This window comes from Silurus meridionalis, chromosome 4 (assembly GCF_014805685.1).
Source record: "Silurus meridionalis isolate SWU-2019-XX chromosome 4, ASM1480568v1, whole genome shotgun sequence".
Lineage (NCBI taxonomy): Eukaryota > Metazoa > Chordata > Actinopteri > Siluriformes > Siluridae > Silurus > Silurus meridionalis.
This window is the reverse complement of record NC_060887.1, coordinates 30,744,919-30,771,168: the sequence shown is the minus strand read 5'-3', so window position 1 is coordinate 30,771,168 and position 26,250 is coordinate 30,744,919. Positions and strand designations below refer to the sequence as shown.

Genomic DNA, 26,250 nt, shown 5'->3' with positions numbered 1-26,250 from the left:
TATCACGATTTCTTCCTCATACCATCTCAGGGAGTTTTTTCTTACCACTGCCACCACTGGCTCGCTCATTAGGGATAAACTTATAAGGAACACATTTATATTTTTTTAACTTATACATTCAAACTTAATAAACTCTTAATCTCTGTAAAGCTGCTTTGGGACAATGTCCACTATTAAAAGTGCTATACATATATAAATGAATAGAACTGAATGTAGTGCCTACATAGTTTTTGATATGAATTGGACTATGGAGATATGTTCACTAAATATGTTCTGCGTGAAAATAAAGCTGTGTGTGTGTGTGTGTGTGTGTGTGTGTGTGTGTGTGTGTGTGTGTGTGTGTGTGTGTAAAAAAGGTTTAAAAAGGAGGAACTCTAAGTGACTAACAATAAACTTAATATTGTACATTGATGAGGAAATAATGTTGTTGCTATAACAAACTACATTAAAATAAATGCTTCCAAATAATTTGTTCCTTTTGCCAGAATATTTCTGAAACACTACAGTGATATTTTTCTTTACTTCATTTACCTAGAATATGATCTGCTGCTTTCACTGACATGCAGGTGATTCCTTAAGCATGGTACCTCTTTCACTAGAAAGCGGCGTACATGATTTTGGAATTTTCTACCCACAAAAGTGTAGAACAGAGGGTTGATACAGAAGTATAAATTAGCAATGTTGTGAGTGACATACTGCAGATAGTCTAAGCTGTAATCACAAGGGCCTTTGTTAACATTTTCTTGCATCACTACTATGACATTGTATGGGGTCCAGCACATGAAAAACAGAACCACAATGACAAAAATCAACTTTAGAGGCCTTTGTTTGCTCCTCATCTGAGTTGAAAGAACTCTCAAGCCGATCAGGATGTAGCAATATAAGACAACAGCTAATGGAAAGAGGAAAAAAAGTGAAACCTGCGAATAAGTGCGTATTATCTTATGTTGTGGGTTCCCCATGTAAGTACAGGTCATCCCCTGAATAATGTCTCCTTCTAGATCATAATTAATGAAGGTCTCCAAACTAGTGAAGCCACAAACAATCCAGACAGCAGTGGCAGAAATGTAGGCATAGCAGCTGTGCCTCCACTTTGTTGCACCAACCGCATGCACCACAGCCAGGTAACGGTCAAAAGTCATGAGAGTGAGGAACAAGACAGAACTGTAGAAGCCAAGGTGGTAGGTGCCATTCATCAGCTTGCATGCCACTTGACCAAATGACCACTCGGAGCTATGGTACACTGCTTGAAACGGAAGGCCAACAGTAAAAATCAGATTGGAAGCCACCAAGTTGATGAGGAATATATTGGTGACTGTGTTGAGCTTTTCAAACTTAAATATGACAAATAGGACCAGTCCATTTCCCATCAAACTGATAGTAAATATGACAGTGTAGAAGGGGGGCAACAAATATGTGCTAAAATTCATTATGTCCTTCAGGTTACACGGCGACAAATAAATCATTGTAGAATTTTCATCCTCATCATCCATAGTTGTTGTGGCAAATGTATCCATACTGCAAATAACCTGTTATAAAGAACAATTTTAATAGCTAAAAGAGGTATTGTAATGTTATAATAATGGTAAATTAGTTTGGAGAAAAAAAAAAAGATATACTTACTACAGAGAGATGTTAAGACTGACGAGTTGCCTTTTGTACACAAAACAAGAAGGTTTTGGCCAAAGGACTAGACTGACTAAAGGTTGGTCAGTATAAATAATGCTTTCTAGAATGATTATGTATATTGTTGTGTGTGTGTGTGTGTGTTAAAAGATTTTGACTCATCCATGCATCATCAGCTTCCTCAAACTACTATTTCACAATCACTACCCTTGTTCTTCTATTTCACAAACACAAAAAACTGTTTTCTCATATCAGTGTTAATTTTACAACACATACACTACTTTATTTGACCAATTTTCAAATCAGACCAAAACAACATAAACTCTCAATAGAACAACAAAGTACATTTTAATTAACTCACTTATTGCAAGAACATTAAACACAAAGTAAAGCTGCAGGATGTATAAGAAAACATGTACAGATTGTAAGATTTATCTATAGCCTTAGAATAAAAAATGGGTATCGATGGTGTATTCCCTTTTAGTTAGTTTAAGGGTCCTGCGTTTACCAGAAGATTCCAATTGGGTGTAAAAAGGAAGTTCTCTGTGAAGAACATTTATATAGCCAGTGATAAAAAAAAACAAAGAACTATTTTAGGTACAAAGATTGAACTTTTTTAAAAGACCGTATGATCTGCTGAACAAAAAGAAGTGTATTTGTTTGTTGTCATTGCATCAAAAAAAAAAAACTACATTAAATAAATTACACTTGTGAAAAACTGATTACATTTCAAATAGGATGTAATATGGTGTGTTTTTACACTACCGAAAAGAATAATCAAGATATTTAAACATAAGCCTCATTTGCATACGCATCATTGTTTTATGAAAAGGATTAAATACTCCTAGAAAAATGCATATATATTTTTTTTTTGGTCTTGCATAATGTATGTTCACATGGAGGTAGCTTCTTTTGGGCAGTGCAAGTGTATATACACCGGAGTCCAAATATTTGTCTTTTAACAAGTTAAAATTTATTAATTTTACTCAAATGCTCTACCAAATATGTACCCTTTAAGTACAGTGATAATCTTACCTTAACTTCAAAAACATTTCAGTTTGAGTTGAGTGAGCACAGAATCTGTGTCTCCAAATATAATACATACAAGTAATGCCCTCCATGTCTGTCAGGAACAAAAGCAATGAATATGCACTGCTCTGAATTCTTAGGCATGCCACTGTCCCTATAAGGCATCTAGAATTACTACATCTAGAATTGGTTTCAGCCATTTATAATTGCTTTCCTGAATGCCATTGAGTAAAGAATTGACCCTGTGCAGTGCAGAGATGCTTCTCATATATAGTCTTTATGCGTGTGTGCACACTTGTGTCAGAAATTGGGGCCTTTGCTGTAGTGCTCTTCCCTGAGATTATAGGCTGGGTAGCAGATGGACATGTCACACACTCCAGCTGGCCCTGGGGCACCTCTTTTGCCTGGGAGGCCCGGAAAGCCAGATTTGCCCGGTGCTCCAGGAGGACCAGGTAATCCAATTCCATCAGTGCCATCCCGACCCGGGAATCCTGTTGTTACCAGAACCAAATAAAACATGACTTGATATATTGTCATAAAATTCTATTTGGTATGCATTAATTTAGTTTGTTTTATTTTTTGTGGTGTCCAAGTTGATTCCTTGTAATCAGCCATCGTAGTCATAAAATCAACTTTAGAGGTCTTTGTTTGCTCCTAATTTAAATCGAAAGAACTCTCAAGCCGATCAGGATGTAGCAATATAAGACAACCGCTAATGGAAAATTTTTTCAAAAGTGCAACTTGTGAATAAGTGCATTATTATCTATTATCAGGGATCCCTATGTAAGTGCAGGTCAGCCCCTGAACAATGTCTCCTTCTATATCATAATTAGAGAAGGTCTCCAAACTAGTGAAGCCGCAAACGATCCAGACAGCGGTGGTAGAAATGTAGGCAGAGCCAGATGGTTTTTAAAGACGTTTCCACTATAATTTAAAGCTACATGATTGTAAGGATAGAGGATGTAAAATACCACCACAAGCTACTTTTCAAAGAATATTTCATAATGTGGGAAGTCATTGTGTCATTCACCACGAACAAACAGTACTGTAGATTAATATCTCAGCTGCAAGAGCACATTCAGAGAGAATTCAAGGAAATATTTGTAGTATGGTGAACAAGTACAAGGTACAAAGGACAAAGGTGAACCAACATGGTAAGGTAGTATGAGTATGCAGTTTTGAATGGACTTCAGTGTCTCTGAAGATAGTATTAAATTCTGCCATTTTATCAATATTACAGAAAACATTTTAATAAAAATAAAAAAATACAAAAAGTGCACAAAAACGTGTTTGTCATGGTCACTGCGAACAAGATGAAAGAACAAAACCACTTAGTATCTCCACTATAATCTCACTGCACCACATGTTCCAAACAAAAGGAACATGCAGGTGTCTCAAAAAACGATAAAACATTAACCAAACCGCCAAACAAACTACTAAATCATACTCTGTATCTTTAACACACCTGATCCTTATAAATTAATGCCTGTAGAAGAACTAAATGTTACAGTAAGGCATATTGGAAATAAATTCTCCAGAGTGGTAGAACACAGAACCACATTTTGTCACTGCTGTCATAAAAAAAAAAAAAAGGAAGAAAAACAATGGCAGGAATAACAGTAATTTAGTGGTAGAAATTTTCAATGTAGTTTCATAGCTGAGCTTTTTATGCTCGTAACTGAACACATCTGTGCTGATGTTAGTGGAGCATTGTGAAAATATGGGACAAAATTCTGATAACATTCCACCTGCTGAGGTTCCTTTTTACTACAAATGAATAGCCAAAAAAAAAAAAAAACCCTTGTCCTAGTTCTTACAATGGCTATGTGAATAAATATTATAATGGTGGCCTGAATAAGATATTCTACCCAAATGTTATATATACATTTACAATAAATCTTAAAGCAAATCTAAACATAATGATTAATTTAATTGAATTTAATCAAATCAGTGCCTTTCATTCCACACAGAGATACAGAATTATGCAATAAAAACACGCATAATGAGCATTGCAAATTTGCTTTTAATTTGTTTTGTTTTGTATCTACAAAACACTGTATGCATCAAAATCTGGCACTGTAACATAGCTATAGCATGCGTCAGGTGATCTGATTTCTTACCTCTTTCTCCAGGAGCCCCAGGTTGCCCTGGTCTGCTTTCCCCTTTGTGACCTTTGTAGCCTCTCAGTCCCATGTCCCCTAAAGAAAGTTACACACAAAATATGAAATGTAGTCATTATGTAACCTCATATACCCTCAACCCTATTTGTCAGAGAATTACGTTACCTTTGACCCCTGGGGGCCCCTGTAAGCCAGATGAGCCGGGGTAACCCCGAGATCCTGGTCTGCCTGGATAGCCCTGCACTCCGGTCGAGCCTTTGGGACCCTGAGCTCCAGGTGGACCCGGGGGCCCTTTTACTGTCTCACAGGGCTCGCAGGTCCTAGGGATCATCGTCTGCATCAGCTGGGAGAGTTCCTCTGAAGGATACGAGTGTAAAGGAGAATCCTGAACATTGTTACACTGGTGTACACTTCTTCTGGAAAGAAATCGCTTGTGTGTTCTTAGAAAATGTTACAATAAGTACATTTGGTATTTATTCAGCGTTATTCAACACTTTATTATAATGATTGCAAAAGTGTTTTGGACTGTTGGACTACTATACTTGGATCAGTACTGTTCTGATACAAAATAATATTTTGTGTTGCATCACGACAAGCCAATTTGTGATAAATTGACATAGTTTATGGCAAAACAATTTCAATAAACTTACTGTTATGGTCACTGTGCCAAATTTTGTCTGTTTCTTCTAATGTGTTTTTTATTTTTTTGGATTTTATTAGGGGGGAGGGTGTAAGATTTAGGAAGTTTAGGGTTTAAACTGAATGTAATTGCAGATACAGTAAAAGTATAGAATTCTTTTTAGACTTTGGTTATGTTTATTTTCTGTTTGCTGTTAGTATTCTTTTCTAGCTATACTTTGTTCATACTGCATATATCAACCAAGAAATAGCAAACTGTTCGCAGTTAAGCCGCCAGCTGTCCAGCATTTTATTGGGAACTGGTTAGTTACTTACGTCTTAATACGTCTCCACAAAGTTTTTTAAAATGTTCATCGGAAGGAGGCTTTGCCTGAAATACAGATTAGACAACTAGTGAATTATCATTTCCTCTGATTCATTTAGCATTACTGTTGCATAACTGAGATCCTGTTTGTAAAATGACTAAATTTTTTTTATGTTTTTTCTTTTGTGTACAGGATTATTATGTTTGTGTACAGGAACAACTATCTTGTAAAATGTTAGTTATTAAAACAAATATTTTTGATTAACTGCTAAAACGGTGTAATTATTCTGTGCACATGTCCATACAACAATTGGTTAAATCGTCTTGAGTAATAATTTTATCGTGATCAGAGTTACTGTGGATCTATGCAGAAATACACTAGAATAAAACTGGTATTTGGAGAAATGTACTGCCAGAACCCTCACAGGTTTTCCAGGATGTCCTGGAAGACCAGGATGCCCTGGTGACCCATCCTGTCCTGGAGAACCACGTGGTCCAACTACTCCGATGTGTCCTAGGTCTCCTTTCTTCCCATCAGGTCCTCTAAGCCCAGGATCTCCTGAAGAACCTCTCTAGATTGAAGAGGAAAAGGCTTTTCTGTTACAATGACGAATAGTATCTGTAAGTTTGATCTTTTTTTCCTTCTTTTTTTTTATCAGGGCTTCATTCATTGATTTGGGTTACTTTTTAAATTCTTTTGTTTTTTCTACTCACTCAGATCTTATTAAAGGCTTCAAGTGTTTATGGATTTTATAATATTTCGTATGGTTTCAGACACTGTAACCACGGTATTCAAAAATCCCTGCTACACTGTTTGTCGTCACACAATAAGAATTGACGTTATTTATAAAAGTGTAAGACAGGATCTCTGGATTATCACTGTACAAAATCTTCTTGTGACTTAAAAATAAATAATCCCATTTATTTCATAAAGGAAACAGCACCCTACATCTGATAAGTAAAAAAATAAAAATAAAATACAGCCTTATTTACTAGAAATCTCAGTCCACTTTAACTGTTAGTTTTGCAGGTATTGCACAATCCTCTTTTGTGCCTCTTTATGCTCTTGTCTAAGGTTTGTGTAGCTTGTATAGCATTTTCTGTCAAACCTGACAATATGACTTCTAACAGCATGTTTAGCTTTAAATCAGGTAACTGGGCAAGCAGTTTCATTCAGCACATCCTTTGCTTTTCAGAGCTTTGATGCATTCAGCTTTTTGAAACTCATATTAAAAAAATGTACCCCTGAATATATGATGGCCAATTGAAGTCCTATTGATTTTGCATCTTTTCTTGCAGTGTCACTGTAAATGATGGAAAAGCACTAGTGGCTCCAGCACCCCCCATGCACTCTGCAATACAACTGAAGCTCACTGTCAGCCTGTCAAATACAAGCACCCCCATGGACATGACTAGCACACCTCTAAATTCACAGCTTTCATGTTTCTTCAGTGTTGTTTCCTGTGCTCAATGGGTCGAACAGATTATAATGCAATTTGTAAGTCTGATTCTACAAACCTCTCCTTTGCTTCCCCTTTGTCCAGCTTCACCCTGGCAATAGGGTGCAGAAAGAGAGAAAGAAACACAATTGTTAGCATTCATATGTTAATAAAAAAAATATGTATTTATTTGAAAGATCAGAATTTGAGTTCTCAATGAGATTCGAGAAAAAAGAAGAAGGGAGAGTGAGCTATAGTTCATTACACACAACAAGAAAGAAAATATTTTCCTCCATGTCTATTGCTTGGTTTACACTTCCCTTTAATCTGATAAGAGGATTTTTTTTTTTGATTATTTGTCACAAAGAAAGGACTTGTATCTTCTACAGCTAGACAGCATGTAAAGGGCCAAAAAGAATTTCACTGCTTCACTAATAAAACATTCAAATAATTTCCCTAATCCATTTCAAGTCCATGTCCGTGACTTAATAATGCACTATAACAGCTTTTTGTAATGATCTATAGCTAGGTGATGAATCTCAGTCTGTCAGTCTTTAGTGTCCAAGTCGCATGCATTGTGCTGTCCCCTAGTGGACAGACTGTGTGTTCGCCCTCACCGGTGGTCCAGGCACCCCAGGTGTTCCCTCACTTCCTTTTTCACCCTGAAAGAGCATGAAAGGTGGTTCCTGTTATGGGGGTCTCAGACATTAAAAGGGTATCATTAGCATTTAATGCTGAAAAGCAGCCTGAGGTGAAGACTGAAATTTTAGAGCACATGCTGTGACATACAGTGCAGATTTCAACCGATGCATATAATACATCCATGGCAGCTCTAGTATTTTAGTTCAAGTTATATTCTTTACTATTCAGGCAAGATCTATTAGAGCCACTGCATTTAAAAATGATTTTAACTAATGATTTTTGCTTAAAAAAAAGTAAAGCCAATGTAAAATTGTCTCTACCTGGGTGCCTTTTGGACCAGGTTGTCCCATATCCCCCTGTAAAACAGAATTAATATTGTAATGGTAGGTCAAGTGTGAGACTGACAGTAGCAATTTTACAACAGGCTGTACATCTACTCACTGAACTACAATTCCTATAGCAAAGCTGATGCAGACTAAACCCTAACTTAATGAAACATCAACTCTGGGTTTGAATGATTTCTTCTAGACACTTACTATATGATGACTTACCTTATGTCCTTTAAAGCCAGGAGGACCAACAGCACCTTGTACGCCTGAAAAACCTGGCTCTCCATGTGAGCCCTGTCAAAGTTCAAATATATCTGATTGGTTCTGAGGACCCAAAGTCTTTTATTGTATATACTGCAGGTTTGGGATAAGTGCAGTTAAGTGCTTAAATAAATTTTAATTTAGCAAGAAGCAACATGACTGTAATCCAAAAGTATTCACAGAGAAGATGTGAAGGCGCAGATATAACTATTTAACTTTATCATTTTAAATAGTTTGCAACACTGTTTAATAGCTTATAGCAAGAAAAGAATGTCGTACTAACAGCAGTATTTAATTATTCATTAGTAAATGCGTAATTAATGGGTAATTACTCAGTAAATAATAATACAGCAATAGCAAAATGTATTACCAAATCTTACTGTGTGTATCTTCTACTAGCTCAGTGTCAGGAAATATTGCCTCTCTCAAGGGGTATGTCTAGCCGGAGTTTACATTTAAAAAAAAGGTTTCTGTTTCGATGTGCCATGCCTCTTGTGCCTCTTGTATTTTCATTGTTCATTGGGATCACATGTCTTCATCTTAGACATAACTGTCTCCAATTTCATGTATAAATTGTGTGTGTGTATATATATATATATATATATATATATATATATATATATATATATATATATATATATATATATATATATATATATATATATATATATATATATAACGACCGCCGTGAACCAACATATACCAACAATAACGGACAGTGAGAGTGTGGAAGTTTAAATAGGAGCTGGTGATGATGATAAACGAGCACCATATGTACGTTTGAAGCCGAGAGCTTCAGAGAAAGCGGCCGAGTAAGCACCTGACGGGTGGATTCCTGACAGATAAACATGTACTGTATGTATTTTTATAGCATGCCTTCATCAAACAAATCGCGGCAACGCTGTTGTGTAAAAACCTTCAAAACACGTGCATGCACATTCTCATTTATTAACGCACATCATGTACATAAAGAAATTTCAAGCACGTTAATATACTGCCGCCATTTTGATTTCGTTTATCTCGATCATCGGTTATCTCGATGCTTTTTGGCGACCCCCTAGGACATCAACATAACCGGGTTCCACTGTGTGTATATATATATATATATATATATATATATATATATATATATATATATACACATACATACATACATACACACACATACACTTTGTTTGCTAATTGCCTGTTGCGTGTAGATGCCATCAGATTATGTTTTGGATTTGACTTTTTTTTTATATTTATATTAATAAGCCATTGTTGTTTTTTTTTATGTACATGTATCCACCTGGCCTCATGACATGACACCGAGTAGTTGGTTTCTTAATTTTACCCTTCATTTGCATTTTTCTGAAATTATGAGTTTGGTAGTAATTAACAGATAAGATGTGAGGTTTCACCAAAGGGAAAATGTGGAAAGATTCCTAATACGCTAATATTTTTATTACAGCTGTAATCCATCACACATACATCAGAAAGCTCTAAAAATTACAAATGGCTTCCATAAAATGGTTTATTCAAAGAACTTTGACTAAGTTTGAATAAATCTTACCTTCAGGCCTGGCAAACCTGGGCGACCGGGTAATCCCTGTGGTCCTGGATTTCCCTATACATGTAGACAGGAATTGCCAAACCAAATAATCACACACATATACCCTTGTTATGCATTGTACACAATGTGCACAATGTCCTTACTGTCAGGCATTGCTTAGTAGTTTGACTGATAAGAATATAATTTATGGAAAAGACGAAATGCAATTTCTATATAAATGTTCCCACTGGAGACAGTCAACGTATTTGCATAATTGCCAAAGGTAATTTTCAATATCAAACTAACCTTAGGGCCGATTTGTCCGTCTGCTCCAGAGGACCCCGGTGGGCCCTGGATGCCCTGAGATGTTGATGCAGAAAGGACACAGAGTTATATATTTTGTGACTACTGTGCTTGAAGAAGATAACACGGTCTACTGACTTCATGCATTACAAGACAGTCATAGTTACTGAATTAAGTTATTGCTGTTGCTAAAAAAAAAAAAAAAAAAAAAAAAAACACAGAAGGCTGACATAGATAATTATTACCTATTTTCTCCATATCATTTATGTCACATAATCCTTTTTTATTTTATATGTGAAAATACCCATGTGGGTTTTAGAGACTTCAAATTATTCAATATTACTAATTTCAATTCCCTATTATTATAAAAAACAGATAGTAACAGCATATTTTTACTTTGTTACTGCATTTAAGTGCAATATCTGAGTTCATCAGAGTATTTAAGTTTTTTTAGAAACTTTCACGTCACTACAGTTTGTAATATTTTACTTTTTACTCTAATACAGTTTAGAAAAGCATGTCGTTCATCATATGTTGAAATTAATTCATTCCATTTTTACATCAAATGGACAAATTGAGATATTTTACAGCGGATCATCCGTCTCCACACCCCCTGTCCTCTACATCTGCCTCTCTCACACCAACTACCTGCATGTCTTCCCTCACCACATCCATAAACCTTCTCCTTGGCCTTCCTCTTTTCCTCCTTCCTGGTGGCTCCATCCTCAGCATTCTTCTACCAATATAACTATGTCTCTTCTCTGCACATGTCCAAACCATCTCAATCTCGTCTCCATCACCTTGTCACCAAAACGTCCTACATGCGCTGTCCCTCTAATAAACTCATTTCTAATCCTGTCCATCGTCGTCACTCCCAACGAAAACCTTAACATCTTCAGCTCTGCTACCTCCAGCTCCACCTCCTGTCTTTTACTCAATGCCACTGTCTCTAATCCATACAACATCGCAGGTCTCACCACAGTCCTATAAACAAGTCAAAATATAAAAGTATATAGTATAATATTTTACTGATGTAATATTTAAGCAGAGTATTAATACTTGCACACAAGTTCAGCAAGGGCGTACTTCATCCCTACTAGATTCACTTATTTTACTTTAGTTTACAGATACAATTTCAAGTCATAACATGGTGAAATGCACCTGCACATGTTTTCTCATATGGAATATTATTCAGCTAATTAATTGTGAAATGTTTGTGATCTATGCTTGCTCTAAGAATAGCGGATTACAATTTCATATACAGTACAAATTCACTTGAAGAAAGACTTTATCAAATAATATAGTAAAAAAGCATATAATTAAATAATATAATAAAATGTCAATTGCCCACTGATTTTCCTGTTAAAAACTGCAGGTTAAATGTGTTGGGAAACTATGCCAATTTAGTATCACACTGTGAAATACATTGTGGCCAGCAAGATTGTCTCAGACCAGCACACATTGCAGACACATTAAGACCTAATTTGAGTCAACTGGATCTGCAGGCAGTAAACACAATTCAATTTGTCACTTTGGCCCAGCTCTAAGTCTACCTGCATGGGTGTTCTCAAGATTTTCAGAACTGCTGGGTAGTAATAACATACTGTTTAAAAAAATGCCCTGTTTTAACAGTATTACATGGATGGAAAATAAAATTACACCGCTGAAAATTGCATCATGTAACTCGAAATAAGGGAGCACATCCCCTTCAGCTTTAAACCCAAAAAAACACTTTTTACTTGAGGTGATTACAGCAGACGGTCGACTTTTATACAGTATTATAGAAAAAAATGTCAGGCTTTCAGTTTGAAAAAGGACAATCAAACTTATGTGGGAAGCATAAAAAAAAAAAAAAAAAACGCTTGAAATTGTACAAATCAAGTCTCAGTTCATTACATGCATCATGCTCACGTTAAAAACAGGTTTCACACAGAATGCTACAGCATGCAAGCAACACAGGATCACTAAATGGTGATTGGCCATCAAAGCAATACTACAAAAACTGTTAAATTTATTCATCCAAAGCATTTCATGTTGCTGCCAACAGTGTGCATGCATCATGTATTCAGTCACATTAAAACAAAGTCTATGCTGAATTTAGCAGGGATCTATACACTCAGCATGCATGTGCTTGATTTATTAGGCATGGTAATGAATTTTTATATTCTTTCTGGTTCATGTGTGCTCATCAAGTGTTATAGTGTCTTAAAAATCATTTGCATTCTCTGAGAGGTGCTGAATAATGACAGACCCTGTTTACACCAGGTTGTCTCATGAATCTTGTATCTGCATTGTATCTTGATAATTTTATGCATCATCCATCTGCATTTGGCAGCCAACTTCCTGTGTTGTTTCTCGTTTCCAGCTGTTTTATGCAAACGCCAATTACAGCTGTTTTGTACTTTTCATTTCCTTAACCTCTTTCTTTTTAATTTCTTTATTGTTATTCAATCATCTTTCATATAATATGATAATTGAAATTTAAATTTCTAAATGACTACACTGAGGATAATGTAGAAAAAGTATAGCTTTGTTTGTCATTTAAAAATATAAACAGTATCAGACATATTGAAGAATTGTGTGACTGGATTTTAATATACTAATTATAATAAATATAACTTCTTGTAACCAAGTTATAAATAGAAATTCATGAAATGATAAATATAATGTCATGCACTGGTACTTTATTTCCTAAATTATTATTTTAAAGCAGACTGCAAAAACTGTTATTAATGAACTTAGGCCTAACCATTAATTATGGCTTTTGCTTCCACCACAAAGGCTTGGGATTTTGTTCATAGATTTATTACAGGTGACTCTTTTTATAGCCATTACTATTAGCCAAGCACCTGAAAGAGGCTCGGCCAGCTATAATTAGAATACAGCACAGACAGTAACTTACAACAAAAATACTTCATCTGCCTTTAATAGCTCATATTTCTTCATAATGTAAACCAAGACAGAAATTATTAATAAGCTAGACATTTGTTTTTATTTCATAAAAAGTTTAATTAGAAATGATCTTTAAGCTGTTCTATTATTTTAACACAAATTTAAATTTATTTTAATAAAGTCTTTTAAATTTGAATCACAAAATTGTATTTCTTGTTAATCTAATCACAAGAAATGCTTATTATAAACATATATGATGTATAAGAATCATATTCATTCAAACTCAGGTTGGAATTATTCTGATTTTATTTAAATATTCATCTGCCCACAAATGCAAATTGTCTTCCACAGATTTTTGTTTGTTCAGTTGTTGTTGTTTTTGTTTGTCTTTTTGTGTTTTCTATATTTTTTTTTTTTTTTTTTTTTTGGTGGTGTTGGTGTTACTCTATTACCACAAGATGGCAGCAAGGAAATCAGTTGCATATTATGCATAATCACTAAATATTGTAGTATTCTATATTGTCCAATAGAGGTCACTCTACTCACTTTCTTTTTTATTAACTTTTTGGTTTTACAGAAATTGAAGCATTGATTTTGTTTAAATTTTTCCACAAATTTTGGTTGGGTTATATACCGATTGGCTTTCCTTGTAGTCACTTTAGGAAGCAGGTTTTAAGCTGGCTGGAATGAATGTGACTGGAATGAACGGATCAGTCGTTTCAAACACAAGAACAGATAAAGTGGAAAAGCTGCAGTACTCAGGAGAGATGTTTACTTACTGGAGGTCCTTTAGGTCCAGCAGATCCTTTCTGTCCAGGTGATCCTCTAGCCCCCTAAGCGCCAGACACAAAGTGAAGATCAATACCAATGTGATACCAATATAACAACAACAGGGATTGTGCTTATTTAAACAGTCCCTTTAATGCAGAATTTTGTGTCTAGGAAAATGCTCACAGAAAATCAATTGTCTGTGCTTAATGAAAGCAAAGTGGATATGGATAATACAAATATAATGGAAGCTTGGATATGGTGTCTTTACATAAAAAATATTATGTGTCGCATGAGATGTAAATGGTTGTACCGGAGGTCCACTTGGCCCCGCCTCACCAGAAAGTCCACGGATACCCTGAGAAAAACATATGAATGTCACTTACTGCTGTCACATGCTAGTGTTTTGAGTGACAGATATGATGGTGCAGACTGTGAAGAACAGGCCCCATGATGGTCGTGTCATTAATCATGGTCCTCTTCTCTAGCATACATTATTACATTCATCGTCATTCCACTTCATTACCATTAATGACACAAAATTAATTCTACATTCTGGACTTGTTAAGATATTAAACAATTGGATTCTTGCCAAAAGAAATGACAATTACCATACAGACAAATAGATGCAGTACATATATGTAAAATAGGCTCTTTGATTCTTCATCTAGCCTCATTTAGGAAACTTCCCACCTCATCTGTTTCTTTTAGAACAAAGTGCTGATGATACAATTGCACACATGGAATAGCAATCAGGTAGAGAGCTGTTAGAAGAATGTCTGCTGCATAGTGACTAGAAATTCAAACTTCAGAATTACACATATATATATATATATATATATATATATATATATATATATATATATATGCAGTTAGTAACATTTATGGGTGTGCATGTACAGGGATGTTCCATAGTTCTGTTCTACTACACATACAATATAACTTTATGTAATATTAATAAGAATTGAATTATAATATAACTAAATTTTTGAACATTATAGCTATTTAAGAATGTTGATTATTTCTCTGATACTTTCTGGAATAATTATGTAATGAAAAATGTGGCATAATTCTAAAGCTCTCTATCCATCTGACATGTTCTCTATCATGGAGCAAAATCTGAAAACAAGCATTAAGCCCTATATTCTCATATATTTTTATATTTTTAATTAGGTATAAAACCTGAGAATGTGTGGTCAAACATCTTCAACACTGGTTATGTTTCTTAATACAAAACCCTATAGAAGAGGGTATCAAACAGCCAAGACCAGCACTTTAGGACATTTAACAAAACCACTTTATCCCAAAAGACATCAGCATTGTGTTTGACCTCTTGCAGCTTTCCTACAGGCTCTTTAACCTCCTGTCATCTGGATCACTGCTGACAATCTCTGTAACAGGCCTCTTCCATAAGGCTTTCAGGCTCTTGAACACCCTGCTGCCAACTCCTGGCAAAACTAAACTGAACATAGCATATAAATCAGCAGCAATATTTACACTTTATAGCACAGTGTCATCTTCTGAATTGTGCTCTTGTCCTTACAGATGTTTTAGGTTGTTTGCTGATGCCAGGACAATTTGCAGTCTAATCAATCATAAAACAATAGTGCACAGTTACTGTGCAGCTACTCAGCACAGCTTTGTGATACCTTATAAAGTTTGTGCAGCATATTTTATAGTGGATCTATTGTAATGCCCTGTTCTATGTATTAATTGTATTGTACTGCACATTCAAATCTGATTGAATAAAATTATAAAATTATGTGTTGTGTGCTGTTGCTTTATGTCCCTGAAACTGAAATGACATTGAATGAGAATAAGAATGTCCTTCACCCGATTGTAGTGGTTTTGTAATCTCTAGTAATGATATTTTAGTTTTCCATTTTGGATATAGTACTTTGCTTAGAAAGTGGCTCATTAGAATTTACTATTTAAATATAAGTGTTCTACCACAATGTCACTATTGAAACATAAATGTTTATGGTTGAATCTAGTGGACTCTCATGGCAACATTGCAGTAAGAGTAATTAATAATTAATGGTGATATCTGCAATTGTGTAGTTTTCTGACTAATATTTTTTTCATCATTCATCAAAGAAGTGATGAAAGTAAAGGGAATAATTTAGATAAAAAACTGTTTCTATTAAATCACTACAATTTAGTTATGCTGCAAAATTAGCAGACTGTATTAATTCACTCATTTATTCTTGCTCGCTCTCTCTCTCTCACACACACACACACACACACACACACACACACACACACACACACACACACACACACACACAATCACTATGTACTCCTGCTGACTGATGCGGTACTCAAATGTCCAATTGATTTATTTAGCAAGCTCAGTGGTTAAGTTGTTGTATTAGACAGCTACTGATTAGAAGAGTTCAGATCTCAGCATTGCCAGGCTGCCAATGAAGTGCTCTTAAACAAGACTCTTTTCCTCTTCAATTGCTTAGTTCAATCCTGTTGCAACTGTAAGTCGCTTTAAATAATAGATATAGTTGTAACTAATTTTCTGTGGTTTTGGATGGTCTCACATAAATACCCTAAAGAGTTATGTTTTAAACTCACCTGGGTACTATTTAAATCTTGTAGTAAAGACATCTGTTCAACACACTTAGAAATAACAGCATTATATTTAATATAACGGCTAACACAACAATTTATCTTTTCAAAACCAATAAAATCATATCTGCATGCATAAATTCACCAAGGATTTCAAATGATGTGTTACTCTCATCATTTTATATTAAGTGCATAAAACTAAGTACACATGTCTGATGTGTGTATTTGTAATCATTTGTCCATTTGTACCTTGGAATCACATTGTAGTCATTCTTATGGATGCCAAAAATAAAGTGGGTTCAACTTTTAAATATTTTCTGCAGCTTCCTGTTTTGGAAAAAAAAAATGTTTCTCCAAAACAAGGAACAATAATCTTTTTAGCTACATGTGAAAAAGGATGATACACTGAACCTTTCTGCCTGCAGAAAACTATCTAGCTCCAGGTTAATTAAGCATAACAGATCAAGAGACAAAGAGTTCTGTTTGCTCATCGAGTTCTCAGAAATGAGTAGAACAACAAGGGGATGAGAGCAGATGTGTCACTTTGAAGTGATGCCTCCCTCATAAACTCTTATTTAATGAGCCATTTTCTGCTGAAAGAAGTGTGCAGATTTCAATTAAAGCCTCCTCCAAATGAGGCAGGATCAAATAGTAAGACTAAAGCAATTGCTAAGGGGGATGATACTGAGAGGTAGTGCTCTGTAGGAGTGTGATAGTGAGAGGGAGTTTAAGGTCAGGAATTAAATTACATGAGAAAAATTACACGCTCTCTATCTCGGAAATGTACAACATATGGCATTGCGATAATATTATCATCATACAGTGAAATTACCAAGACATAGATTTAGGTATATGACTACAGCTCTTATACAGCCATGCAATTGCTTATATATATTTTTTTAGTTTTTAATGCAATTGAATATTTAAATGCATATTATTAAGTAACTACAGTAAAAGAAAACGGTTCTTTTTCAAGCTGTTGCCAAAAAATTGGAAATACAATTGTATAGGAGATCTCTGTATATTATCTAGTATAAAGTTTTTACTTTAATGCAAGTAATGACACCTTACAAAAAAGCGAGCTCCATAAAGCCATGGTGTGTGAAGCTTGGTATGGGAGATCTCGAGTGACTTTTGCAGAGCAATGTCTTCAATCCTACTGACCACCTATAGGTTGAACTGGAATAAGGACTGCGAGGTAGATTATCAGTTCCTTGCCTTAATAATGGACGTGGGACTGAACAGGCAATTAGAGGATGCTATTAAAACAGCAACGAGCCCTAAATCTGAAATGGGATGTTCAACAAACAGATATAATTGTGATAGTTAAAGCTAAATCAACTACCTGTTAGTAAGACCTCCTTCCAAATCAATTACTCCAAAAACTGTCAGATCTTTTGTCTTTTATCACTTAGATGATCATTCATCCAGTTCAAATCTAAACGTTCATCTATCACTGCAGGTGTCCCGCAGGGTTCAGTTCTGGGCCCTTTACTATTCATCTATTATCTATTTATTGCCACTTGGATGTATCTTTCAGAAACAAGGTATCCAATTTCATTGTTATGCTGATACACCCTCTAAAAATACTTCAGATTTTCCTACACCTTCTCTTTCTAACTGTTGGTCTGAAGTTCTTTAACTTGGTTCTCAAATAATTTTCTTAAACTCAACAGTAGTCAAACTAAAATACTCCTTGTCAGGTTAAGAGCTTGGGTGTTATCTTGGCTATCCTGGCTTCCTGTTTAACAGTGCATTTAATATACAAATCCTGCTTTTCGTTTATAAGGCATTACATAGGCATTATCTGACCTACTTCTGACATATATTCCTTCTCAAACTCTTAGATCAATGTCCTCATCCAAACTAGTTCTTCCAAGTATGCGTTTGGCAACAATGGGATCTCGAGCTTTTAGCTACAATGCCCCATACCTGTGGAACTTAGTTCCTCTTGATATCCGCAAGAGCAACTCTGTCTCTATTCAGGCAGGCATATCATTGGCATTGTATGTCTTTATGTTGTATAATGTTTCATTATTGTAAACTGTTGTTAATTAGGCGGACGCGGATGGCCTCGGCGAAGGTTTTGGGGTGGAGCGAGACCCTGGGACGGAGGTCTGGGGCGAGGCGACAGCCTCGGTGGGACTATGGAGCGGACTCTGAGGTGGAGCAGCGCCCTCGCCGGTGCCCAGCGTTAACTAAATGCTTCCTTAGAAGCGCAGCCAGGAGCATGGAAGCATGGAAGCACAGGGAGCATGGAAGCACAGGAAACCAGAGAGGTAGGAAGTCCAGGTGATCTATGGTCGTAACTGGTAGATCGGACACTGAGTGAGGGGGAATGGGGATCTTATAAAGGGGATAGGTAAATGGGGAACAGGTGTAGGTGATTAGTAGGAGTAGGACAGGTGTAGGTGATTAAAAGCAGGGAGAGGCTGAGTGAGAGTGTAAGCCTTGGAGGGAAGCGTGGCTGGTGGTTCTCTGACAGTTTTAGAGTTTGGTTAACTGTGGTTTAAAGAAATGACTAAATCTAACATACATCTATGACTAAATCTAACAAACATCTAAACAATACGTGAAATTTAAAACAAAACACTTCAGCAATACAAAACTTACAGTATTCAATAAAGTGATGGGCTGACTATGGAGAAAAACCCAGTCTTTTAAATGCTTAATATTCTGGAGTACTTCAGTGTGAATGAGTTGAGCTGGAGGTTTGTTTGCTGTCCTGTGTAGGACTGTAAATGTGTTTAAACTTGATTCTGTCTGAAAGGTTTTAAATATTAAAAACTGTCTGGCCTTGAGTGAGACTCTGTGCTAAACTCAACCTTGGAAGTCAACAAAAGCGAGCACTAATTCACAGCAGATGTTAAAATAGCCACATCAAGATCACTAAAGCTTAAAGACACTTGCATCTACCACTGCTAGAAATGAACCATAGAGAGTGCTCAGGCTTTGTTCAACTGTCACATTTATACAACAGAATTTTGTTTGCAGATGTTCAACTATAGTCGCCTTTAGCGTTTCCTTATTTGAAGATGGTCAGAGTGCGGTGTTAAAATGGCACACAACATTCTTTTCAGTTTTTTGCTATTTGTCATGTGTACAGGATGTTTTGACAAGCCAAGACCTTGTAGGTCCATTACGTAAAAAGCCAGCATGTACTGTAAGTGTTGGTGGGATTGGAAAGGAAGATAGAGCTTGACGACATAGTGACATTTTTTGTTGATGTTTTTGGTTGTATTTTGCATTTTCCTCTAAGGTTTGGAAAAGTGGAGCCTTTAGCTGGAAATGCCTGATGTTTAAAACAAAGCTTTGCTTCAGACTTTCATGAAACCACTGCCAATATGTAGTATACTGGAAAATAAACCTGACCATTACCATGACCATAAGTTGAAAAAGGGGGACTGAACTAAAAAAACATGAGATTATATGCATTCATTTGCCCGATGACTTTGTTGCTATGTAGTGTGTTTAGCAAACAGTCACGATTACCACTGTTTTGGGTTGTAGATAATTCTAAACACAGCGGTAACTCTGGTATGAATGTCAATGAGCGGGACTCTAGCATTACTGTATCTGGTCCACCAGTGCTTATTTTAACTATATGACATACACTTACATTGTTTGCCCCTGCGGTAGGTGTTTAAAGTGGAGCTTTCTGAACCTTTTGTGTCTTTTATAAGTGGGAGAACATATTGCACAAACCCTCTCAATACAGATTAATGTCATGAACTGTATTTAAATGTGCACGATAACATTTTGTTTGTCATAGAGTTATAAAGCTTTCTAGTCCAGAACTGTACACAGGTCCATGTTTACATTATTAATAGGTCTATCTGGTTTAGGGTTATGAGGGACTTGTTTTTGCAATATTTCTGACAGTGGCTGCTCAACGCCTACATCTTCAGATTCAGTTTGGCACTGTTACAAGAATTCTTTTTGCATATAAATCCATAAAATAAGGTTGTGAGCTGTATAAATCAGGTTACACGTGATTTGATGTGTGGCTTCTACACACAATTAGAAAGGTTAGAAATTACTAAAAGAAGAAGAAAAGAGAAAGAAACAACTTACTGGTGCACCTTGTGTTCCATCTGTACCTGACTGTCCATCATCTCCCTTATCACCCTGTTAAAGAGAGAGACAGGGATATAAACATCATGCATTCTGGGTTTCAGACATTTTAAACTATATTTAAGACCAGAAGCCCCTTCACACATCACTAATCATATAAGCACTCAAAGCCTTTAGAAGTGAAAAATTGTATTTTGAATAACAAGATTCTTTACGTTAATACAGAAATAAAGAAAAACACAAGCAGTTACACAAGTCTCAGTTTTTTACAATACAGACAAAAGAAAAAAGCTATTTAAAGTGCTGAGGATTTGTTCCTTTGCAAAATGCCACGTTACAGTGGACACAAAACCAAGACTTTCCATGTGGAACACAGATACCATGTGATGGACCTTTCTCCTTACATTTTTTTCTCAGGTTTAAACCACAGTATATTGTCACACTGTTTTAGTTTTGTAAATTCATTTAGACTTACATGAACACTTTTCTGGTGTTGTTTACTTTTGATTTCTTCATTTTATTGCTATAATTATTCTTTTCCACAACATTTAATTTTTTTCCCAATGTGCTTCAATTTTCTGTCGTCTGTTTTTGTTAATGTTTAAATCCTGTCTCTGCCCTGTCTTTTTTGTGTTGTTGTTATCCAGGCCCCTATTATAGTTTATCTCTAATCCCTGTTTGTGGTTCATGTATTTGGATACCTCTTTTTTTTTTGCCATATCTAAAAATATGATCTGACTCCTGCTTTGAATTTAGATTTTTATTACATTACACTATCAATATTGTACATTTCCAGATAATGAGATGCCACCTTACATTTTATGAAATATTATAGATAAAATGTTAATTAAGAAAAATAGCTGGCTATAGACAACTGCACATATTTCATTCAGTCTATCATAAATTACACTTTATTTTCCACAGTATTAATTTAGTCATTTTGCTGTATCAATTCCCAGATCAGTCTCACAGGACTATAACTTACAACTAGGTGTGTATTGGTGCAGATATCCTGCTCTTATTAAAGGAAAATTGCAGCTCTTTCAGGATGCTGAGGAACAATTCTCCAGCGGCAACACAAAATGAATCTAACCATTTCAGCAAAGTTCAAGTGGGTTTTGAAAGTATACACACTTTCCTGACAAACACTTGACATGTTTGAGTGCTGTGCTGGAAAGGAAACTGGTAATTAAGATAACCCATGAAGGCACGTAAAATATGGCCAGCTTTTGGACCAGTGGCCAATAAAAACACGTGCACACACACACACACACACACACACACACACACACACACACACACACACACACACACACACACACACAGTTACATACAGACATGAAGGCGTGTTTTCATAAACAAGCATTTGCTGTTATAGCTTATTTGAAGCAGTAGTTTGTAAATTGTTGAGCCCTCTGCTGCCGGTAAATGGAACTGCAATGTATGTTTATAATCTTTTTTTTTTGTACCTCCCAAACCAATTACATTATATTTCAATAATATTATATTTGTATAGCACTTTCAACAAAATACTTTTTTTGTAAAGCATCTTTATAAAAATATATAGATGAAGAATATACATTTTAAGTTCATAAATTAGTCCCTATACATTTATCTCTAATGAAAAGTCAGTGACAATGGTGGTGAGGAAAAACTCTAAGAACATATTCAGAAAAAAACTTGAGAGGAACCAGAATTAAAAGGAAGTCCCCCCTGGGGGTGCCAGTGAAATTGAATTACAGTATATTTATTTTATCTGTGAAAATGTAATAGGATTGTTCTGCTGAAACAAAAACAAAAAATCAGTGAAGTGCAGAAATGACTTTTTATACTGTCATTTAAAAACACTTACTGTACTTTCAATTATTTTCAATTCATTTGAATTTTTATACAAATGAGACAGTAAGACATTTCTGCATGGATACTCATGTTTTGCATAACTTTGGAACCGGAACAGCTTACTTGTTTATCCTTTATTTTTAGTCTGTACAAGTATAAGCCCTAATAAGTGTTGTGTTGTAAACAATATGGCTGCATTTACATTGTACATATACATAATAATTGGATGACAGTAACGTGATTAATACATACTTAATACATTTTATTAAATCCATAGCAAAAAAAGATTATCGCTGCTTTTCTATAAATCCAAATGTTGCAATGTGTCAATGTTTACATTTATGGCTTTTGGCAGACATCCTTATCTCATTTATACAACTGAGCAGCTATGAGGCATAGGGGCCAGGGGTGCTGGCTTTCTCATTAGGGACAAACGTACACTTATAAAGAACAATCCTATTAATTCATTCTTACCACATTATCTGTGTGAAGCCACATTGAGGCAATGTCCAATGTTAAAAGCGCTATACAAATAAATTAAATGAATTAAAATGATGTGGCTAGGGTTTGAACTCACAACCTTCAGATCCAAAATCCAATGCCTTACCCACTTATCAGCCTTTGTAATCTCATGTTTCTGTGGGGGAAGTTACTTTTATTCAAAACCAGGTTGTGCAGAAGATTAAGTACATTTTCAGGGCTCTATATTTGGAATATATGAACTCTTCATATACAGTTCATAACTCCATATATATGAGTTTATAACCAGAGCCACTTACAGTACAAGTAAATAGTTGAGGGTTAAGGGTCTTGCTCAAGGGTCAAGCAGTGGCAGATTGGTGATGTTAAGATTTAAACATGTGACCTTCCAATGCCAGGAGTCCAATGCCTTGACCACTAAGCTACCACCACCTGCTTGTGTTTGAACCTTGAACCGTGTGTTTAAACCTTGAAACACAAGATCTTGCCTATAAGTCTAACACTGCCAATCAACTGTTTTTTCTTTGCTGTCAAATGTAACCTGATGTTGAATAAACACAGTCTTGAAATCCTGTCAAACTCCTTTGAAAGTAACAAATGGGGTGACATTCAGCTTCTGTGTATTTACAGCCATTTTTGTGTTTTTCTATTACATAGGCACAAACATTGATTTTGGCCAGCAAACAGGGTTTTATAATTGCACCCTAGTTCCATTACATAATACAGCTTCATAAAGAAAGTTCAGTGAGGCTTGGCCTGAGCCTTTCAACAAACACTCTAAATGTGAGTCTCTCAGCCTTACCCTCCATGTCTGTAACCCAAAAATGTTTGGTCTGGTCTAATATACCAAACATATTTACTGTGCAGTCTGTTTACATGGCACAGGTGTGCTGGGAGCTGGAACTGAATTAAAATGCAAGCTGTCTATAGAGAAGGTCTCAAGCACCAGGGCTGCAAATGGATTTTCTATAAAGATGCAGGGCCAACATCGACCTGTAGCAATCCATACTACATTTACACTGAGCAGAAGGTCCTGATCAACAAGCATCACCTGCTAAAAATAGTGCACTATAATGGTAATAGCTTAGATTATCCCCATGACAAGTGCTTCAGAAAGAAGTGTTGTCAAGCTAAATGATTATATCGCCATAATGGCAGCAACCATGTTACAATTGCACTGTTACAATTTAAAAACCATTGTGAAGTAATTCACAGTTACCCATTTTGAATTGTTTTTGTTGGTATTTAGTGTAAATTATTACTGTAGGCATGATGCCAATAAAACACACTGCTTCAAATGCTGCTCCCTACAACTTCCTTCTGCTAACTTAGCAGATATTCTAAAACACTTGTATTACAGTCTACTTTGTAGTGGGCAAAGAAAAACTGACATTGAATTTTGCAAATTAATAAATGATTGAATTTAAAAAATATATATTAAAAGCAAGCAAAGTAAAACTCAATGTTCATGCTAGATACCAGTGATAGGTGGTCAAGGCCAGCAAAGGCTTCTCTGCTGGCCTAAACAATATCAGAAGCACTGACCTACATTTACAACCTACATTTTCATATTTGTTTCATGAAATTGTATTAATTAATTCCCAACAGTTTATTCTCTTTATTTCGTAGCGTTTTTCTTGGCTGCACTTCCAGTACGTGTATGTGGATGTTAGATTTTTTGTCCAATTTCGATTTCAGCCTCTATGTGCTGCCCTGTCAATCTAATCTGCCCAGGGCCTGCAAAGTCTGTACTGCAGGCCCTTTTACCATTGAGAATATTAACAATGTCTCTTTAACCAATCAGATTTAATATTTGCCTCACAGAATAGCCTCAGCATTTTTCCATCCTTTGACTGGTTGGTCAGAGGGAAACTGTTACAGCCACGTTCGACTGGTAAAACATGTCTGTAGCATGCTGGACACATTAATACATCTGAGTTAGACTTTTTTATGCCTACAGAGGAAAAAAGATTTATTTGGTCTTGGACATACATAAAAAATATTTTTTTTTTTAAATCACCCAATATTGTTTGTAATATTTGCGAATTACTATATCCTTGTGGAAAGTTTTACTTTTAACTGTTACAAAGTGCTTCTTCAGCAATGGTTGTCACCTTACATCACCATATCAATTAATAAAAATCCTTTGATTAAATACCAGCATGTTTTACTTCAGTTACTATTAGGGTTAGATTTTGTAGAGAGTCCACCATAGAAATTCCTTAATTTAGCCATAAAATATTAGAAAAAGTGCAGTAATACAAAAAGATTTTTAGCTGCACAAATGTCAGAGCCATGCTATTATTAAAAAATAATCATAATAAACACTTTCTGGACAATCAGAAATGAGGGAAGAGAACAAAACTGTTATAGAAATAATTTAAATTTTTAACTTTTAGGTTCAAAATCCTATTAGTCAAATGTGTATTTTCTGTAGTGATTTATAAAACATATTAGGAATAACACAATTTATATTTGTGCTTTTATAGGCATGCAACATCAGTGGTGGGAATAAAATTGCCTTAAAAGTTTTATACAAAAAAACTAACATTTGCTATTGTCCATATAAATATGCATAATTTGAAATAGAATGCACATTCTTTTAAAAGAAATGCTTACCTTAAAGTCTGTCTATCAGGAATAAATAAAAGAAAAATTATTAGTGCATCCTTTTTCATAATATAAAGCCATGTTGTGGCCAAATTATTATTTCTCACATTAAAACATTCATATTACATGAAGGCATGAGATATAAAGGTTTGAAATTCTCTGTGCGGAGCCACATTTCAAACAATGAACCGTGTTGTTCTGTATGCTAAATTGGCAAGAGGAGAAAAATAATTGTGCAGTCCAGTGCCTTCTCTGCTTGGCTTCTTTAAAATATTCAAAGGCAAGTAATCTGTTATTTTACACCAGTAAAGTGGTTACAGCCTTAGTTTTATAGAATTATTAACTCAGGTGGAAAATGACAAATGGATATGAGGAAAATTGCCTTATAGTGGTCTATTTAAGATTAAAGAAGGAAAAAATAATGCTGAGCCCAGAGCATCCATTACAATGTAATTGTGTCAGTGTGTGCAATTTTCCCTGTTTTGACTGTCTTGTCTTTATAACAAGATTAATCAGAACTGTCAGAGGAATTTACTAGCCCGACATTTTGTGTACATTTGGTGTCTGACTTTGCACTTTATGTAAATTTATGTGACTTTAATGTGTTTCTCAAGGCTTAATTTTAAATATTTTTACACATGTGAAAAGAAAAAGTAAGAAAATAGTATTTATGGGTGTGTTTTTTGTATGTTTATGCATTTCAGTCATTTACATGTTGTGAAGGGGGTGAATGTATTTAACAGTCCTGTATTTCTTGTGTATGTGTGTGTGTGTGTGTGTGTGTTGG

General features: G+C 35.3%; 2 protein-coding genes across 6 annotated transcripts in view; both read right to left on the bottom strand.

The window, feature by feature from the left end:
- Nucleotides 1–298: 298 nt before the first annotated feature.
- On the bottom strand, nucleotides 299–1,747 carry ccr12b.2 (chemokine (C-C motif) receptor 12b, tandem duplicate 2). Its single transcript, XM_046848488.1, has 2 exons — nucleotides 1,624–1,747; nucleotides 299–1,529 (listed from the first exon to the last, which is right to left on the bottom strand). Exon 2 carries the CDS (start codon nucleotides 1,515–1,517, stop codon nucleotides 528–530), a length of 990 nt encoding a protein of 329 aa, XP_046704444.1. The 5' UTR covers nucleotides 1,518–1,529; nucleotides 1,624–1,747; the 3' UTR covers nucleotides 299–527.
- A 136-nt stretch (nucleotides 1,748–1,883) lies between these two features.
- The window catches only part of si:dkey-225n22.4 (collagen alpha-1(XXI) chain), a 50,328-nt gene continuing 25,961 nt past the window's right edge, over nucleotides 1,884–26,250 (bottom strand). For all 5 annotated transcript variants that reach the window (XM_046848478.1, XM_046848477.1, XM_046848479.1 and 2 more), the window contains 14 exons: nucleotides 20,535–20,588; nucleotides 14,197–14,241; nucleotides 13,895–13,948; nucleotides 10,227–10,280; nucleotides 9,942–9,995; nucleotides 8,351–8,422; nucleotides 8,120–8,155; nucleotides 7,775–7,819; nucleotides 7,237–7,269; nucleotides 6,144–6,290; nucleotides 5,730–5,784; nucleotides 4,941–5,132; nucleotides 4,776–4,853; nucleotides 1,884–3,146 (listed from right to left, as the gene is read on the bottom strand). In XM_046848478.1, the coding sequence (XP_046704434.1) occupies nucleotides 2,956–3,146; nucleotides 4,776–4,853; nucleotides 4,941–5,132; nucleotides 5,730–5,784; nucleotides 6,144–6,290; nucleotides 7,237–7,269; nucleotides 7,775–7,819; nucleotides 8,120–8,155; nucleotides 8,351–8,422; nucleotides 9,942–9,995; nucleotides 10,227–10,280; nucleotides 13,895–13,948; nucleotides 14,197–14,241; nucleotides 20,535–20,588 (1,110 nt within the window). In that variant the 3' untranslated portion in view covers nucleotides 1,884–2,955. The remainder of the gene's footprint in view (nucleotides 3,147–4,775; nucleotides 4,854–4,940; nucleotides 5,133–5,729; nucleotides 5,785–6,143; nucleotides 6,291–7,236; nucleotides 7,270–7,774; nucleotides 7,820–8,119; nucleotides 8,156–8,350; nucleotides 8,423–9,941; nucleotides 9,996–10,226; nucleotides 10,281–13,894; nucleotides 13,949–14,196; nucleotides 14,242–20,534; nucleotides 20,589–26,250) is intronic.